Here is an 18,110-nt window from a genome sequence, read left to right as displayed (position 1 = left end):
CGTTAGCTTTAGCGTTTCACCTATAGTCAAGATTCCTCACCTTCAACGGGTATTGATCCTCGCTCGCTCACCTTCCAAAATTCGGATGAGTTCTACTTATTTATGGAAATGCGGGCTGAGTTCAAATGGCTGTCATATCAAATGACTTCGAAGCGCTGGGTGCTGGTGACAGAAGAGTACAACCGCCGTCTCATCAAGAAAAAGGGCCAGTCAGTTGTCCAGAAGAACCCACAAGCCCTCCTACGTGCGCTGGGTGACATCAAGCTGAAGCTGATGAGCAAAATCACCAAGAATGACTATACCTGTGAGTCCGTTTGCAAACACCATCTCTCAACTACTTTTCTGACATTGGGTAAACAGCACGCAAAAACAGCGAGTCATTTTGGCGCCGTCATTGTTCCGTCATCCCACTTGTGAAGGAAGAACCAGGCAGAAAGGTCAGTCACTTGTGTCTGGTCGTTTGCACATCGTTCGCGCTGACCCATCAACCATCATTTTATTTCCAAGGCTCGAAAGGCACAGACATGCTCCCACTGTCAAACAATTATGTATCCAGGACCCGAGAACTCGCCCCTCAACCACAAGAAGGGGTATTGCGCAGATGGTGTCAAGCAGTCCTCCAAGGCTGCTGGCGAGGAACTGCCTCCCTGGCCTCAGCCACGAGGAATCTTCTCTGAGGGCTGAACATTCCACCCTCACGTGTTCCTGTCGATGGTCCAGCGCATCTATGAGCACGTCTTCATGCAGGGACCAGGAGAGACAGACCTGCTCAAGACCGAAGCATTTTCGAAGCTGCTGATTTCGCGCACCGAGGTTCACGAGTCGGATAACATGGTGCTTTTTTGACTGTTCAAGGGTTTCGTCACTGACCCAACCACTCCCCATGACCAGATTGTCTCTTGCAACGGTGAGGAATGGCTGAGGATTAACTACCTGCAGCAGTAAAGTTTTTTTTTCGGTGAGTCGCGCACAGATCTCTTGTCTCTCACTGGTTACCCTATTTTAACTGGCTCCCCTCCCAGCTCCCAATTCTCGCACTAATGAATTCCAAATATCCCCCGTTTAATTACCCACTTCCATTTGTCCCATTCATTCGATCTGTTCGATCTGTTCGATCTGTTCGTCCGTTTCGTCCGTTCGTTCTGATCTGTTCGTTCCATTTGGTGTCCGTTCGTTCTGTCCGTTCCGTTTGTCCCCACACAATGCCATTGTGGTCTCGTTTGTTTGTCGACTCACCGTGTTCCTTATTCGTGCAGCAGGCCCACTCACAACTTAAGATATTGAGAACTCCGCCGAAGACAAGATCATAGGAGAACAGGATCAATGATATTATTCTGCCGAAGACAAGATCATAGAGAACAAGATCAATGATTCCTGTTCGGAATGGGAACAGACACGGGGGCAACGCACGCTGCTTTGAGCTTTGAGCATGTTAGATGTCGCCCCCTGCACCATGTTCTGACTGTAAGTGCGGCAAATTCCGGCGTCACGTGACCTCCAACCTCACGTGCTTTTCAAACAGTCCAAACGGTCATTCGGTCTTTGAAAAAACGGTCGACCGTTTGCGTGAGAACCCTTGCCATGTCGAAGCTGCCGAGAAGGGGACTGTCGAGTGCCGAACGATCCGAGTCGTTGAGCGCCAAAAGATCCGAGATAGTGACGAGGGGAGAATGAGAGTTACGAGTGCATGCCCTATTGGGCGCAGACGTACAATGAGTGACATTGGCTCATGTCCTACAAAATAGTTTCCATCTTTTTTGTCAATATTCATGTAACCAAGGTACTCACCTTATAAGCAGTGTCTGTAGCGTACGAGCATCTCAGTTCTTCTGGAGAAACTGAGATGTGAGTAAACATTTGTACCCGGCACCTACCATGTCTAACGCCTTGTAGTTACCTTCTGTTATAGGTACATGATAGAATCGTTAATAAGAGTTCTTCTGGAGAAACTGAGATTTACCTTCTGTTATAGCGTCCGCACGTCTCCCGCTCGAATCTTAACTCTACAGGTTATGAGCCCTGCCCCGACCATGGACTCTGCGCTCCCCGGTACCAACTCCAACCTCTTTAACGTTCCGAAGCTTGCCGAGGATGGCTCGAATTGGATAACCTATAAGGAACGAACGTTAATAGCCATAGGTGCCCGAGGTTTGATGCGCTATACCGATGGTCGCGCGAGCGAGCCAATCCCATTCAATGTTAACCCTACAACGAAGGCTGTTATGAAGCCAGATGGGACAATGCCCTCGCAGACAGAGATCGAGGAGTTAGACAAAAAGACTGATGAATACCAGCAAAAAGAACTCACTGGTAAAGCAACAAATATTCTCCATGATTACCGATCGCCTGTTGTTGCGGGTCCAAAAGCTGAGAGCTGCGTCCGATATCTGGGATGAGATATGTCAAATTCACGAAGGAAAGACGGAGCTAGTCCAGATAGACTTACGACGACGTATGCAGGAGACACGCTGCGAGGAGGGAGGTGATGTAAAGGGCCATTTCGCCGAACTGTTGAGGCTCCGAGAGTTGCTGGCTGGTATGGGCATTGTACTAGTCGACACAGACTTCCATGCTATCATCCTGGGATCCCTTCCCGAGTCCTATCAACCTCTACTATCCTCAATTAGTGCCGCTGCCAAAATCACAAAGACCCCACTCACCTCCTACGAGCTCATTAGCATTATCACCGAGGAGTATGAGCACCGGCAGCTTACCAAGCGTCGCCCCAACAAATGAGGGAAAGATGCCGCGTTCTCGGCAGCCAAGCCACAGCACTCGCGACCCAAAGCCTCGGGAAGCGCGAGCGACAAGAACCAGGAGATCACCTGCTTCAACTGCAACAGGAAGGGTCACTATAAAAGTGATTGCTGGCGTCCAGGAGGAGACAAAGAGGGACAGGGTCCACGGCAGAGAAGAGGCAAAAATGACCGTTCGCAGAAGCAAACGGCCAACACTGCGTCGCAACCGGACCCCCCGAAAGACGACTATGCGTTTGCAACGTCAGATCTAGCAAACATTGCAGAGGGTCTCAACGTACCTATGGAGTGCCGTGGAGCCATAATGGACTCCAGCGCAATGTCTCACTTCTGCCCCGATCATTCACGATTCGAGGACTTCGAGTCTATAGCCCCGCAGGACATACATACGGCTGATGGGTCCAAAGTTAGTGCGATAGGACGAGGTAACGTCAAAACAGACTTACCTCTGGGTACCAAACGTACCAGTGTCACCCTCCGTAACGCGCTCTATGCGCCCAAGATGGCCTTTACCCTCATGTCCACGAATCGTATAACGGCCGCAGGCCTCGCTGTCCATTTTGAAGGACACATGTGTCGCATCTTCTCCACAGGACCAAAAAGAATGCTGATTGCCGAGATACTGCAAGTCGATGGACTCTACACCATCGCCACACACCCTAAGCACCATGCAAATGTTGCAAAAGGAAAACTCACCGTATCCCAAGCCCATCGCATTCTCGGTCATATCTCCCAATCCGCTGTGAAGCAGATGGCCGAAGAAAAGCTGGTGGAGGGCATGGAGGTGGACACGTCAACGGTGCCGGAGTTCTGCGATGTCTGCGTGAAGGCCAAGGCCACACGTCAGCCATTTCCCGATGAGGCAAAGAACCGTGCACGTACCTATGCGGAATTAGTCCACACAGATGTGTGGGGTCCAGCTCAAACGGCAAGCATCAGCGGGTGTACCTACTACGTCTCCTTCACGGATGACTTCTCCCATGAAACGAAGGTCAGATTCTTAAAAGCAAAGAGTGAGGCACTTACGGCGTTCAAACAATACGAGGCCAACGTCATGCGACAGCGCCCAGACACGACCATTCGAACACTCCGTTCTGATTGAGGGGGAGAGTACCTGTCAGCAGAGTTTGATAAGTACCTGCAGGACCAGGGGATAGAACGGCAGCTTACCGTCCATGACTCCCCACAGCAAAACGGTGTCGCGGAACGCCTGAACCGAACCTTAGTGTCCCATGCCCGTGCAATGCTTCTGGCGCATGATCTACCGAAATACCTGTGGGCCGAAGTGGTCAACTACGCAGTCTGGCTGAAGAACCGCGTACCTTCCAGAGCCGTACCAGGCCACACTCCATACGACCTCGTTCACGGCTCTAAGCCGAACCTGGCCTGTGCCCATGAATTTGGGACCAAGGTGTTCGTACACCTGCAGGATACCGGAAAACTGGAGGCGAAGGCGGCAGAGGCAGTATTCATGGGGTCGACGAGCAGAGCAAGGGTTTCCGCATCTATTGGGCGGAGAAGAGGAGGGTGTCTGTGGAAAGGAACGTTAGCTTTGTTCCAGGAGCGACGGTTGTTGAAGTTCCGGACGAGGGGGAGTCCAGCAACGCATCCAGCAAGATAACCATCCAGAACACCAGCAACGACGCACCTTCCACCAAGCCTGACCCAACTGGACAGGTAACACCGCTCACCTCACAATCTCACCCAACTGGACAGGTAACACCGCTCACCTCCCAATCTCACCCAACCGAACAGGTAACACCGCTCACCCAGCCGGTTCCAGAACGCCAGATGCGCATGAGACCACCCATTGGCTACTATGCCACCCTCCATCATGGAGAGAAGGCGTCCATTGCCCTCCACAGTGTCCTGGAGGAAGAAGAATCAGATCTGGTAGACGAAGAGATACCTTACCTTGCGATGGCGGCAGCAGAGAAAGAGCCGACGCTGCAACAAGCGCTAAACGGACCGGACGGAGTAGAGTGGCAGGAAGCTATAGACTATGAGATTAGTCAGCTCGAGAAGCTTGGAACATGGGAAATAGTGAATGCATGTCGTGGCGTCAACGTCATACCGTGCCATTTCGTTCTGGCAACGAAATGTGGACCAGACGGACAGAAGCTCAAGCTCCGCGCGCGCCTCGTGGCAAACGGACAACGTCAGCAACACGGGATCGACTACTTTGACACTTTTGCACCCACCTCCAACATGTCCACCATTCGGACCGTTCTAGCTATGGCGGCCCAACGCAACTGGGAGATACATCAGGTAGATATCAAGAGCGCATATTTGTACGCTGACCTTAAAGAAGAGGTCTACATGCGCGCGCCACCTGGGTACTTGAAGGCAGGAGATGAGGGCAAGATCTTGAAGCTGCGGAGGAGTTTACCGGGCCTGAAGCAGGCGGGATATGAGTGGGCGGAAGAGCTGGCAGGAGTATTCCTCAAGATTGGGTTTACCCGTTCACAAGTGGACCAGGCCGTGTTCTACAAGCACTCCAGTGATGAGCACACTGTCATCACCGTCTCCGTAGATGATATGGCCGTCACCTCGTGAAATGTCCGCGACATAACACATTTCAAAGGTCAGCTGCGCGAACACTTCGAGATAACTGACTTAGGTGAGCTTGCGTGGCTCCTTGGTCTGAAGGTTATCTGAGACCGCAACGCACGCACCTTGACGCTCTCGCAAAAGGCCTACGTCCAAACCGTCCTCGACCGTTTCCACCTCAATGATGCGAAGCCCGCACAGACACCCATGGACCCCGGTACCCAACTCTCCATAGACCAATCCCCGTTGACTCTACCAGAACACGCTGACATGCATGACGTCCCGTACCAGCAAGCCGTAGGATCTCTCATGTACGCTGCCACGAGCACGAGACCTGATATTGCCTTCTCCATAGCCACGCTATCGCAGTTCATGCGAAACCCAGGGAGAGCACACTGGGAGGCCAGTAAGCACGTTATGCGCTATCTCAAGGCCACAGACGACTTCGGACTTACATTTGGGACCACAGAAGGAGGGCTGGAGGCGTATGTGGACGCCGATTGGGCGTCACAACCCCACCGGCATTCGATGTCAGGGTACGTCGTGCTACTAAACGGTGGCCCAATTGCCTGGAGCGCCCGAAAACAATCACTTATCGCATTATCGACTGCCGAGGCCGAATACATAGCACTTACCACCATTGCCCAGGAGATCCTCTACCTCCAACTCCTTATCCACGAACTCTACGACGTCCCCGTCACCTCCACGCCCGTATATTGCGATAATCAAGCAGCCATAGCTCTCACATCCAACAACAAGTTCCAATCGCGTACTAAGCACATCGACCTTCGATATCACTTCGTTCGTGCGCACGTGAAGAAAGGCACGTTCAACCTTATATATTGTCCCTCGGAGGACAACCTGGCCGATGCGTTTACCAAGCCCCTGGCACGGCCGCGCATTCAGAAGCTACGTGCTCGAATGAACCTGGCATCCGCTCGAGGGGGAGTGTCGAGTGCTGAACGATCCGAGTCGTTGAGCGCCGAAAGATCCGAGATAGTGACGAGGGGAGAATGAGAGTTACGAGTGCATGCCCTATTGGGCGCAGACGTACAATGAGTGACATTGGCTCATGTCCTACAAAATAGTTTCCATCTTTTTTGTCAATATTCATGTAACCAAGGTACTCACCTTATAAGCAGTGTCTGTAGCGTACGAGCATCTCAGTTCTTCTGGAGAAACTGAGATGTGAGTAAACATTTGTACCCGGCACCTACCATGTCTAACGCCTTGTAGTTACCTTCTGTTATAGGTACATGATAGAATCGTTAATAAGAGTTCTTCTGGAGAAACTGAGATTTACCTTCTGTTATAGCGTCCGCACGTCTCCCGCTCGAATCTTAACTCTACAGGGACCTTAAACAGCCTAGGCCTCGAGTTAGGCTGAGAAAAAAAGCCAAGTGTACCGCGAACGTCTGCGGTACGACGGTCAAACCCCCCAAGAGCTGCTTTCAGTTATGAATGTGGCACAGGCTGACGGGTCTGGTAAGAGAAGAATATGATGGTTTATCATAATATAATGATATGTTCGTTTCATTTCAAGTTCAAGACACGACTAGTACTACCCGGCGAGAAGCCTGAGATATCATTGTTGCATTACTGCCACTAGCGGCCACGAGGTCACCAGCTTGCTCTTCTCCAGTCTCCAGGAAAACTTGCAATTGAAAGGATCGGAGAAAACTTCAATTGTCCTCGCATTTGGTTACGCTGAGCGCTAGCGCTGATTGACGACCGAAACCGAGGACAGGGCAATGTGCCCCTGTGAATATGCTGAGAAGCTGAAACGCTTCACGATTTACTATTAATACAGCACCCACGTGCCTCACCGTCACTCTCGTCACCTCCTCAAGGCCTCACAGGCTACAACAGTGCCAACATGTCGCCCACATCGACCTTGCTGGAATGTGAAGCTCTACTTGAACCTGACCAACACTATCCCTTGTACATCACTGCCAAGAAGTACTGGCTACCGGAATTTGAAGCTCACTGGAATGATGAGGAAGCAGTCACACTTGTTTTGCTTCATTCAACCAGCTTTCATAAGGAGACTTGGCAGCCCACCCTGGAACGTATCTTCCACTGTTCTTCAGCTCATGCATCCAAATCGTTGAAGATCAAATGCGCATGGGCAATTGACTGCCCTAACCATGGTGTATCTGCTGCTCTCAACGATGACGCACTTCAGCAGGCACCTTTTTACCGCACCTGTGAGCCCCAAGTTTGATTCCGCGATAACAGACGAACAATTGAACTGGCAAAGTCGGGTGCCGCAGATACGCAGATGCCGTCCATAGATTTATGTCTGCTGGACCAAGGTTCGGAACCATGTTTGACTTCCGAACCCAGCGTCTTGTCGGAATAGGTCATTCTCTTGGTGGAGTTGCTATGTTAGCCTTCTATTCTTCACAACATGCGCGCTCTCGATTCACAGGTCTTGTGCTAGAACCATATTGCAGAACCTTGAACCGGCCTTCAATTTTTCTTCTGTCATCCTCGTGGAACCCATGCTCAGTCCAACTGCGGAGGCTGTGGAGCCATTGCGCCATATTCTCATTAAAAGTGCATACAAACGAAGAGATGTGTGGTCTTCCCGAGAACACGCGTACCGGGATTTGAAATCAAGAAGGCGATGTGAACGCTGGGACCCGCGCGTCCTAGATTTGTATATCGTACATCTTCTTGTCGTTCTGTTAAATTGTCACCCTAATGACCTCGTAGAAATTTGGACTTCGGACTCACCCAGGTGCGCGTCACCTGCAAGCGCCCTACGATGGTATCAGCTTAGCATGCTCACGTGAGGAAGAGGTGGTACGCGACCAAAATCCCCTGTAAAATTGTCGGCCCCACTGAGCTCCACTTCAGACAATGTACAGAGAACCAGACGGTGCAACCAGACCGGTACAAGACTTGAACAAGATTTGCGCACGCGTTCCCGTCAGCATTGTGTTTGGGGACAACAATGAGTACATGTAGGCAATTCCTACAAACACAAGCTTAATCCTTGACGGACGGATATGCGGTGTTGTAGACCCCGCGCAGTACAGGATGCCTTGATTGATCCGGCTTCAGGCAGGCGTTTTTCTTCTGTCACGCGAATCGATGGAGCAGGACACCTGGTATGTAGCTCAATCATTCCCCTTCTGACATCAAGTAATCAACTTTCACCAGGTGCCCCAGCATACACCTAATCAACTGGGAGAACAGATATTCGATATTTTGTCCACCGCACCCTATCTCACACCATTTTCTAGGCTATAATTTACCTCACCATCTGCGTTCATTGGACGCAGTTGGTTATCGATGACAGAGATACTCGGACAGCTTCCAATCTCGCCCATTCACCCATTGGGCTACCATCCTCACCGACGATACCTCTCCAATGTAGTAGCCTGCCTGTCAAGGCATCCCATTTCACGAACTTTTCGTCACGCACCATACTCGCCTGCCATAAGTCCTCGACAATACCACCCCACGCACGCAGGGGATCAGGTACTGCTGGTTGAATATGCAACCCATGACCGTGGTACGGCGGCTTAGAAGGGATGGCAGGTCCATTGACGGAACTAGACTTGCTGAAATCTATGCAATGCTCCAATTGCTCGAGCATGCCAATTACGACCATGAAAACATCCGACAGATGAAAAATTGAGGTCTGAGATGCTAGACTTAATCGTAGCGTGACGCGAGCGGCTTGTTGAAGAATGGGGAGCGATGGCGCTGCAAGACAAGAGAATGAGCTTCAAACAGGAGTGAAAGCAAGGTCCATACCACTGCAATTCTGTAAAACCAGCGACAAGCATCTGCACAGAGCATCTTGCCACTGACCGTTCGTAGCCCGCTGCAGTTTCGCAGTATTGGCTGTGGTCAGAATGTTTTCGAGGATCTTTAGCCAGGCAAGAGTATCTTCGTTGATGTATGGCAGTTGCACTTGCATCTCGATCCAGGATAGAAGAGATGACTTCAAAACGAGGGAAGTCGTTGCCTGGACATTGGAAGTCAGGTTGGCGAGCACCTGTAAAATAAGCTGAATCAAGGGTTGACGAGAGTGTTGACACTACGGACCTCCAGTACTGCGCGTCGTAACGCTTGATCGCGAACTGAGCTCTGCACAAGACTGGAAAGAAGATCCCATGTATGTCGACGTTTAAGCACCTTCCAATCTTCTGTACTCATCATACCGTCAGACAGGAACCTAACGATCCATCCACGCTCTTTCTTCCAGTCATCCGAACTGCCATAAAGCATGCCATATAGCATTGGCACATCAGTCACGTCGAGTTCTGGGCGCTGAAGAAGGAAACGCGCCGTGCGTGGGTAGATAAAGTTGGAAGGATAAAACACCCCACGAAGAGCATGAGATAGAATCAACGATGCAAACGAAGGTAACCGTAAGGGAGGACCATCGGGTGAGGGCTTGATAAGATTCTTCAGGAGGTTAAAGATGTACAGCGCGTGCTGCTTTTCTTGCATATCCGAAAGCTGACAAGGAGTGAGCATCCCAATAGCGAATAATAAGATGACACACGAACCTCTACAGATTTCCACACCCTTGCCAACAAGCCAAGCGAGGCTTCACGAATCTTTTCATCTTTTGCAGACAAGCAGCGGATAAGCAAACTAAAAACGTTTGATCGGAACGTCTTCACCCATTCAAGCGACGAAGTTGGAGGATTATGCGTAAGCATTTGGGCAACGAGCAAAGTCACGAATAATGGATCATAAACCTGCTCATCCAGGCCAACTTTCTCGTCTTCCTGTTCGTCTGACATACGTCTCCATATCGGGAACACATGACAGGTTCTCAACATGCGTATAGGATCCATGTTTTGTACTGCATCAAGCTGGCTCGAAATAGATATACCAGGGGAAGGTGACCACTTGACGAGAATAGATGATATAGGCATCAGCCTTTCAGCCTCAAATAAACGGAAAATGTTCAATAGGTTTCGATCTGAGGCGGAGATGGTCCCGCCGTATATGCGCACGAGTGGCATGATATGTGAAGGCTGACATGTGTTGGTGGGGTGGAGTCGGAAAAGGGCAGTGACGAAACGAATGATAAGATCTCTTCGAGATGACTCTTCAGAACCACATAGTTTAAAGAACTGAGGGTGTTGAAGTATATTCTGCAGAGCTCGATTCACAACGACGGGCTGAAACATCCATATTGAGCCTGGATCCGCACAAGATGACGAGATAAGATTACCTTGAGAGGCGAGCACTGCAGTAATGCGATGCCAATATCGAGAGCAACAGTATCGGCAAGTCGGTTCTGAATGATAGCAGTCAATAGAGGCTCTACGAAGTATGTTTTTGCCTGGAATCCTTGCTTGGCAATTTTCGCTGCCAAGATGAATTAGCCAGGTACATGAGAAGGCCATTCGATCCGACTCACTTAATTGGGCTAGAATCAATTGGTCCTCTTCATCTTCGCCTTCAGGGCCAGAGAAATGGCGCACAGCCCATTGCAATCCACGCTCAGATAATTCTGTCACGAGATCGGCCAGCGGGGGAAATGATTGCAAGCGGGAGGCAATGCATACGCTTTCGAGGGCAAATTGGTCGACAGCAAGGCGTTGCATATTCTTCTGTAGCAGGCTGGCGAGCTGTTGCTTGCGAGTTGCATCTGCCTTGATTAGGATGCAGATGCAGCGGATGCACAACTGTCTCAGGCCCTCAGGGTGACGACGCTGAGGCAACATACGATCAAAGAGCGCAATCGTAACGGTATCACGAAACAAATCGATGGCGTCACCACCCAGGGAATCCAAAACAGCATGCACTGCTGGTAGCAGATGCTCAAACGGAATAGTTGTCCAAGCTCCCGAGTTGAACCACGCGACAAACTCCTTTGCAACACCAGATTGTGCATAAACCAGCCCGGACACAATGCGTGACGTAGATTCCGTCCAGATCGCCTTTTGAAACAGCCCCGAGACGAAATCAGGGGGCAGCACGCCCAATTGTGAACTTCCGGAAGCTGGCAGGTATCGAGGTGATAAAGAAAAGTTCAATGTCTTTGCTCGTGGATGCCGCCCGTCATGGCATGGCGGAAGATGCGAAGTCACTGCAACAGCGATCATTTCTTCGAGCACCTCGGAGTCAGGCAATGCCCGATATAACCTGAGGAGCTGCGAAATAGAGATACTCGAACTAGCACATGTGAAAGAACCCCTGAGGGTATCGAGGGCAAATTCCAGAACCTCCAGCACAGATGGCGTAAGGGCAACATTATTGGCATCGCACGCCTGATCAATGATGTTAAGAAGATTGTTCGGGTCTGTATAACGTAGCCATAACTTGATGGAACGTCCCTGGAGGAACATTAGCAACGTGAATACTCATGTATGGAGTCATCATACCGTCTGCAGTGATCCTGACCGAATCGATGCCTTGAAACACTCCGTCCAGTATGTACAAATCGAGGAGACCATTGTCCTATCACCCTCACTGCTGGGGTCAAGAGACACATCGAGAAGTGCACATAGAGCTGCTTAAACAATTAACGAAAGAGCACAAAATCGCATTGAGAACATTACCTTCTTGCATGGTATCAGGCAGATCTCCAGACATGCTCAGGCCATGGATAGATGGCGCCCTCAATAGGACAAACTCCTTCAGCCGAGCGCCATCTTCCCTTGAGAGTTCACCGAGCGCCCTCTGCATGATCGCGGATAGCAAAAGCAGCAGACCGCATACAAGAGATTCCCGTTCCATGACCGAGGAGATATCATGTGCGATGATGCAAACGGCATGTTCAATCTGAACCCGCGTTGGTGGTCGGAGAAACAGACATTCCAGCATTATTTTGCGGCATTGCTGGTTCGCCATGTCAGCCTCAGAGCTTTGCGTGAATATCCAATCAAAGGAAAGCCTGTGTGAAGCATTTAGCATTTACAACAACGCAGGAATCAAGGAAGGGCAGGTGACATACACTTGGAGGAGCTGCCTTGAGGCGGTCTTTAGATCACTGCCTTCCCACATCAACGAATTTGCGGGATGAAGGTTCTCGAATAGATCCTTAAGAGCAGGAGGATGGAAGCGTTCGACTACGGCCGAAAGTCGGACAATATCCTGGGGCTGAAGTGTGGTGTCCACGAAGCGCAACCAGTCAACAAGTTCGTATGCGTTGTGGATGCGTGCACTTGAGCTTTCAGCTAGAAAAATGTAGTCAATTTCCATCGCAGTGATCCATATAGGCTGCACACACGCAAAGGTACTCCTTCGATTTTCGTCAGGAAGTCTTCAACCTCTGGACTCGTGCTAGAGTCCGAGTGTCTACGCACTCCCTGAAAATGACTGAAACACGTGTGCATGATGGACACTTCGCGCCGGATCGCAGCGGTAACGCAAGCATGCTGAGAAAACAAGTTTTCTGGCATCGCAGCATCATCCAGTTTCCCAGAGAATATGCGCAGAAACGTCAAGTCTCTCTGCTTGCTCGCCAGCTTGAACATGAGCCTTCTCACAAACCCGGCAATGGCGAGAGCATCCGATGGGGTGAGCAATTTTCCTGCTAGTTTCGCAGCAAATTGTTCAAGTACGGTCATAAGCAACGGACTCGGCACATCGACTGCTGAGTTCTCCATGGGTAAAAGATCTCGAAGAGCCTCAAAGTATCGATACGGTGTTTTTATACATCGTTGCGCGCAGTCATCCAGAAAGGTGGCAACACCGTCAGATTCGTCGGTTAGGGCAGCACCATCTGGGGCTTCGCAGCCTGTACCGCGACTGGTCGTTGGGAGGGAGTCGAGCCACATGTCTACCTCGTCGGGGTGTTCTTGGAAAAGGATGCTTTCAGCAAGCGTTTTCATAAGCAGCGAGCGGAGGGTGCTCCGGACTGCTCTTGTGGGGGAAGCACAGAAGATCTTCAGAAGAGCATGAAGGTAAGTGTGAGAAGAGTTCGCTGTAATCGAAAATTAGTTAGCATTCGAAGCCAACATTAGACATCGAATCATACTGACCAACCTTCCCAGACCAAGTAAATTGGTCGCTCTCTTGTAATAATCGAAGCACATGCAGCTGCTTCAAGCCATGCAGACCACATACGTTCCCAGCTTCCCTTATAGTATCCTGGGACGCATCCACAAGACCCTGCAACAACTTCCCTACATCGAACCTCGCCTCTGCGACCATCTGAGGGAAACACAGATGATACAACCAAAGCAATCTCTGAGCGCTCTCCCCAAGCAAAGCTAGTTTGACCTCTTTGGCATCTACCTTTATTTGTGAAAAGGCCACCACTACCTGGAATTCTGGCACCCTTCTCCGAGCCTCTCGTTCAACCTCTCGATGCCGACGCGTCCACTGCCCACTTTCGTCTTCCTCGAGTGCAGATTCAACATCCTGGAATGTGCGGAAGACACAGGAGAGCTTGGTCAAGCACCTGGCTAGCGCGAGCGCTGTACAATGTTGCACAAGGTGGGACGTAGACTGCAGTCCTTTGGAGAAATGCACCTTGGTACTGACGGAAGGAAGGATGCTCTCAAGGATTGTTGAAAGCGGTGGTGGATCAGGTTGATAAATATTGTTTCCGGGGATGAGGAATGATGAAACTGGTACAGGTTGGGAGATGACAAGTCCAAAGAACGCGATGTTAGCTATCCATTTCGACGATAGACGGGGTTCCAACGTCAATGCTACAGCAGGCCAATATCTAGAATAGTGAACATCAACGGAGATCTTCCATTAGCGACGCTGCATACCCAGCGACCAACTCCGGACACGCCACTAGAATTTTCAACGCAAGTTCCTGCTGCCTGGCGTCTTCATTAACCTTGAGACTCTTTAGTATGTTACTCAAGATCTTGTTATATATTTTCCCGCTCTTCTTCGGCTCGTCGACAACATCGGCATCGATATCACGAGGATACCATCCTCTGTCTCTGAAACAAATACCTAGTCCAGGTCGTGTACAGATAGCGAGGAGAAAATGATGCACAAGATCTGCTGGGATGTGATCACCATCCGCATTTTCGGCGGCGGCGCGTTCGTATAATTTCAGAAGCTATTCCAAACATTAATTATTCGCCTGCTAGGTCAAGTATTACTCACATGTCCAATAGTAATTTCAGCGAAAAGTCCAATTTTCATGGTCCGTTTCACTTTTGGATCAGACCACAGCCCAACCCAGCACACTTCAAGAACTTTCCGAATGACCAGATATGAATCTTGAGAAAGGCCTTTGAAAATAGACAGGAATACGTCTCTCTGTTGTTCAAGGAAAGTCGATTTCACCAGTGAGGAAGTTTCGGGGTCGATGAAGGAGAGAATAAAGAAGACGTAATAAGTGCGGATATCTGATTGACAAGATTCAGATAGGCCAAGGTCTACAGATGTCGCAGAGACATACCGGGTCTTTCGAGCACATCCTCTGCGTCTCCTTTCCCTCTCCTCCTCATATGTGCTACTTTTGCCAACGTCTATGTTCTTTTAATTCAGATTTGCGATCGTACGAAAGCCGACGCACCTTGATGTCCCATGGAAAAGCTTCATAAAGTGTCTTCCGTTCCCTCCCACCTCCGAAGTGAGAAATAGTGTTCAACAGTTTCAATGAGACGAGAAGAAGTTCATTGGAACCAGAGAAATAAGAAGTAATTTTGCGCATCCATTTTGGCGACAAGAGCGTTTTGATGATTGGAGTGCCGTGCGAGTGGTATGGGAAATGAGAGGACAACAAAGTAAGGACCGATGATAGTAGAGACACGATGAGTGATAGACTGGACGACTAGTGCATTGCAACGTCAAAACGCCGAGAGGAAGAATTGAGAATGCTCGCACTTGATTCGTACCCTCCCATATCTCAAAAATATCATGAGCACCTGGTGAACTCTCCATCCATTGCACTACAAGCGAAAGTCGCTCATCTTGAGGAGCAACGGTCTCTCGTGACTTGACAGACAGAGTTGAGCGCAATGCAGACAGGGCTACATGACTGAGTGAATATTCTTTGCAGTGATGATCATAAGCTTATGCACCTTCTATTTGACCATTCTGGTCTTGATTCTGCAGAGCACGTCTGACATCGGTTGCATTCGAGAACTCATACGCCTTCCGTGAGTTTTGCTCAAGTTTTGCGCGTTTGTGAGGACGCTCTGATCTGTTTTGAGGCATGGTCGGGTCAATAACTCGAGTCCACTAATTATAAGACGCGCTCAGCGCTGAATCTTGAATTTTACTCAAATCACGTGATTGTAACCATTCATAGATCGAGTTCTATATCCTTGCATTGACTGAAGGGTCTGTTTCTTAACCATCTTTCTGACCCTCGAAGCCGACGACGGCAACGACCCCCTCTTAGCCCCGATATGTCCTCTCTGCTTTCGCTTTATTACTGGTCGTGACTCTGGAGAAGGCTCAAAGTCGCGCCACATCTCCTCTTTCGCACCCGACAAAATGGGGCGCATCGCCGCCTTCCAATCCCAGCCCTCCCTTTTACCCCCCGCAGCTTTCCTAAAAAGGCCTACAATCGTCACTTTTCTCAACAGTCTCACGAGTGGTGCGAGCGAAAGTTCTTGGAATGGTGGGAGAAGCGTAGCTCCTACAAGCATGTCGACAGTGGGAATGACAGACATAGGCAATCGCTTTCGCCCTGCATGAGCTGTCTCAGACCGGGATGGAGCAGTTGACTCCCCGAGAGTGAGGAGGTGCGTGACTGTTTCGGGGCCAACGCTGGCGGGACCAGATAATTCTACCACAGGCTCTCTGTGTTGAATCCTCCGCTCCAGCACATCAACGTCTGGAGGCTCCCGAGGTCTCATGTGCATGACGAAATCTGCGAAGCGGTACTGGCCAGCCATGTAGACATGTCCCAGCTCCTGCTTGATTCGTAATACAAGACTAGTGATGACGATCAAATATGTCTGTAAGTTCGGCTGGAACCCAAAATGATCGAATGCGCGTAGCGTCATCAGAGCAGCGGGGTAATCCTCAAGAGCCATAAATGTCCGCAGTGCGAGGTGTAGGCATGAAACTGAAATTATGTTAGAATGTGCCAGGGGAGCATTCCCGGTGCGCAAAAGATGGCACTGGACCATATCCCGAAACAATTGGCGCGGAGGGACAGCATTGTCCGGGCGCTTGTGTCTCCGTGAGCGTTTTTGACTCAAAAATTTGGATGCAAGGAATAACTTCTTGAAAGTGAGGTCGCTGGGCAAGAGGGAAGCAGAACGGTTGCTCATGATTGCGTGATAAAGCCCAAAGGCTTCGGAGTATTCTCGGCGAGCGAGGCTGGAGCGGATAAGCGTGTTGAAAACTGATATATCAGGCGTAACACCCTCTGAGCGCATGCGGTACAGCGTAGCCTGAACGGCCCCAGAGTTTTCTGGTTGAATTTCCTGTAATGTCTCCAGTATACCCGCGTAAGGAGCTGCATCAGGGGCAACGCCCTGCTTCATGCAGTCGCTCTCGTACTTCTTGAGCCAATTTTCTGCAGCACTCAATTGCCCCGCACGCATACACGCCGTTACCATGACGTTAACCATATTCCCGGACGCAGAGAGATCAACGTTGCGGATAGTAGCGAAAGCATCTGTCATGTCATCCACGATTTCGGTCATAGCTATTACTTTCAAGCTAATGTCACGACTGGGAAAGAAATGCTCTTGGAGCATTCTCTTGTAGACCGAGATAGCGAGCTTGTAAAGGTCCCTTTCAAGCAAGAAACGGATGAGTCGGTTGAACATAGTCGAGCGATATACGTTGTTGAATTTCGCCACGGAAATCTTGTCATGAATAAAGGTCTCCACATCGTCAGGACCCTTGGCAAGAATGCGACTGTCTATAGAGCGCAGAAGACCATTGACGCGGGATCGAAACACGCGTCGAGCGGGTTCCTCGATATTGCTAGAATTACTGTCTCGAGTTTTATTGTGTGAGCGTGTCTGGCTTGGAGGACTTGAATTGAGAGAGTATGAGATGGAACCAGAAAATGAAGTAAGTCTTTGTGGGGCAAAACGTAGCCTCAGGATGCGACGAAAGCTAGATTGAAGCATGGAGAAGTGGTCGCATCAATCGAAAGTCATGAAAGTGTGACGTGACTGTGCGTGACAGGCAGATTTCAAAAAATTACTATCAGTGCACCACTACTTACTTGGCAAGTTGGTACACATGCTGACTTTGATTAAGGCTGTATGCTTGTAGTACAGTTCAAGTTGCGGACAAGCAAACTCGACAGCTTCGTTGCAATTTTTCGGCGTCAAACTGAATGTGGGAACGGATTCAGAAGGTCAAATTAAGTACCTCTAAAACTAGCGTCGTTTGAATTTCCCTACACATTTTCAGGCTGGCCAAAAGTTTGTGCCTGTGCTCTGTCCAGTACCACTTCCTCGCGACACAGTGCTGAGATGATAACTACCCCATATATCCTTCTACAATTCCTATGGCTACAATACCAATTCACGAATTCACTGATATATGCGTCACGTGACGCAAGCAGATCTACATGGGTCCTGATAGAGTCGTGGGTGGCTGAGCGCGTGGCCTGCCGGCACGCTAGAATTCACAGCCAGGAGCAGCATTGGTGGAGACTGGCTGCCGCTGTGGTGGTGGGTGTGGTGGCAGAAGGCATGGCGCTACAGACAGAATGCAAAAAATAGGTGAGAACTATGGAAACAACTTGAAGGGGAAGAACACACCCAACATATCTTGGAGGCACTGCAGCAAGGCACTTGATCAAGTCCGCCTTTCTCGCTTATACATTTAAGCCATGCTCACGGCACAGCGCTTGCCATTGCCGCTTCACAGACTACAGGAGGGAGTGTCATTATTTACTCCCCACCTATCCTCACAGTGCGGCATACAAGA

At 50.0% G+C, this 18,110-nt stretch overlaps 3 protein-coding genes across 3 annotated transcripts; 1 reads left to right on the top strand and 2 right to left on the bottom strand.

The window, feature by feature from the left end:
- The first annotated feature begins 7,132 nt into the window (after positions 1–7,132).
- On the top strand, positions 7,133–8,331 carry F5147DRAFT_28460 (Alpha/beta hydrolase fold-1). The gene is made up of 5 exons (XM_041429034.1): positions 7,133–7,513; positions 7,567–7,693; positions 7,750–7,975; positions 8,025–8,114; positions 8,169–8,331. Exons 1-5 carry the CDS (start codon positions 7,183–7,185, stop codon positions 8,277–8,279), a joined length of 885 nt encoding a protein of 294 aa, XP_041286157.1. The 5' UTR covers positions 7,133–7,182; the 3' UTR covers positions 8,280–8,331.
- A 48-nt stretch (positions 8,332–8,379) lies between these two features.
- F5147DRAFT_787365 (ribosome 60S biogenesis N-terminal-domain-containing protein) lies at positions 8,380–15,419 on the bottom strand (the record flags this gene model as incomplete). The annotated part of the gene is made up of 17 exons (XM_041442959.1): positions 8,380–9,023; positions 9,078–9,318; positions 9,369–9,785; positions 9,836–10,459; positions 10,513–10,649; positions 10,702–11,620; positions 11,669–11,796; positions 11,846–12,180; positions 12,241–12,463; positions 12,517–13,212; positions 13,271–13,962; positions 14,012–14,313; positions 14,361–14,605; positions 14,659–14,728; positions 14,776–15,033; positions 15,087–15,232; positions 15,284–15,419. The coding sequence occupies 17 exons, from the start codon at positions 15,417–15,419 to the stop codon at positions 8,584–8,586; spliced, it is 6,009 nt and encodes a 2,002-aa protein (XP_041286156.1). The 3' UTR covers positions 8,380–8,583.
- Positions 15,420–15,427: 8 nt separating this feature from the next.
- F5147DRAFT_724988 (uncharacterized protein) lies at positions 15,428–17,463 on the bottom strand. The gene has a single exon (XM_041439094.1). The coding sequence runs from the start codon at positions 17,297–17,299 to the stop codon at positions 15,485–15,487; it is 1,815 nt and encodes a 604-aa protein (XP_041286155.1). The 5' UTR covers positions 17,300–17,463; the 3' UTR covers positions 15,428–15,484.
- Positions 17,464–18,110: the final 647 nt, after the last annotated feature.

Source organism: Suillus discolor (assembly GCF_016758755.1).
Source record: "Suillus discolor strain FC423 chromosome Unknown F5147scaffold_105, whole genome shotgun sequence".
NCBI classification, from domain to species: Eukaryota; Fungi; Basidiomycota; class Agaricomycetes; order Boletales; family Suillaceae; genus Suillus; species Suillus discolor.
The sequence above is the reverse complement of the archived record's forward strand: the minus strand, read 5'-3'. Positions and strand labels throughout refer to the sequence as shown.

Coding starts and splice junctions, on each gene's coding strand:
- F5147DRAFT_28460 (XM_041429034.1), top strand. CDS start 7,183: ATGTCGCCCACATCGACCTTGCTGGAATGTGAAGCTCTACTTGAACCT. Junction 7,514..7,566: donor GGCACCTTTTTACCGCACCT/GTGAGCCCCAAG, acceptor GAACTGGCAAAG/TCGGGTGCCGCAGATACGCA. Junction 8,115..8,168: donor GCTCACGTGAGGAAGAGGTG/GTACGCGACCAA, acceptor GCTCCACTTCAG/ACAATGTACAGAGAACCAGA.
- F5147DRAFT_724988 (XM_041439094.1), bottom strand. CDS start 17,299: ATGCTTCAATCTAGCTTTCGTCGCATCCTGAGGCTACGTTTTGCCCCA.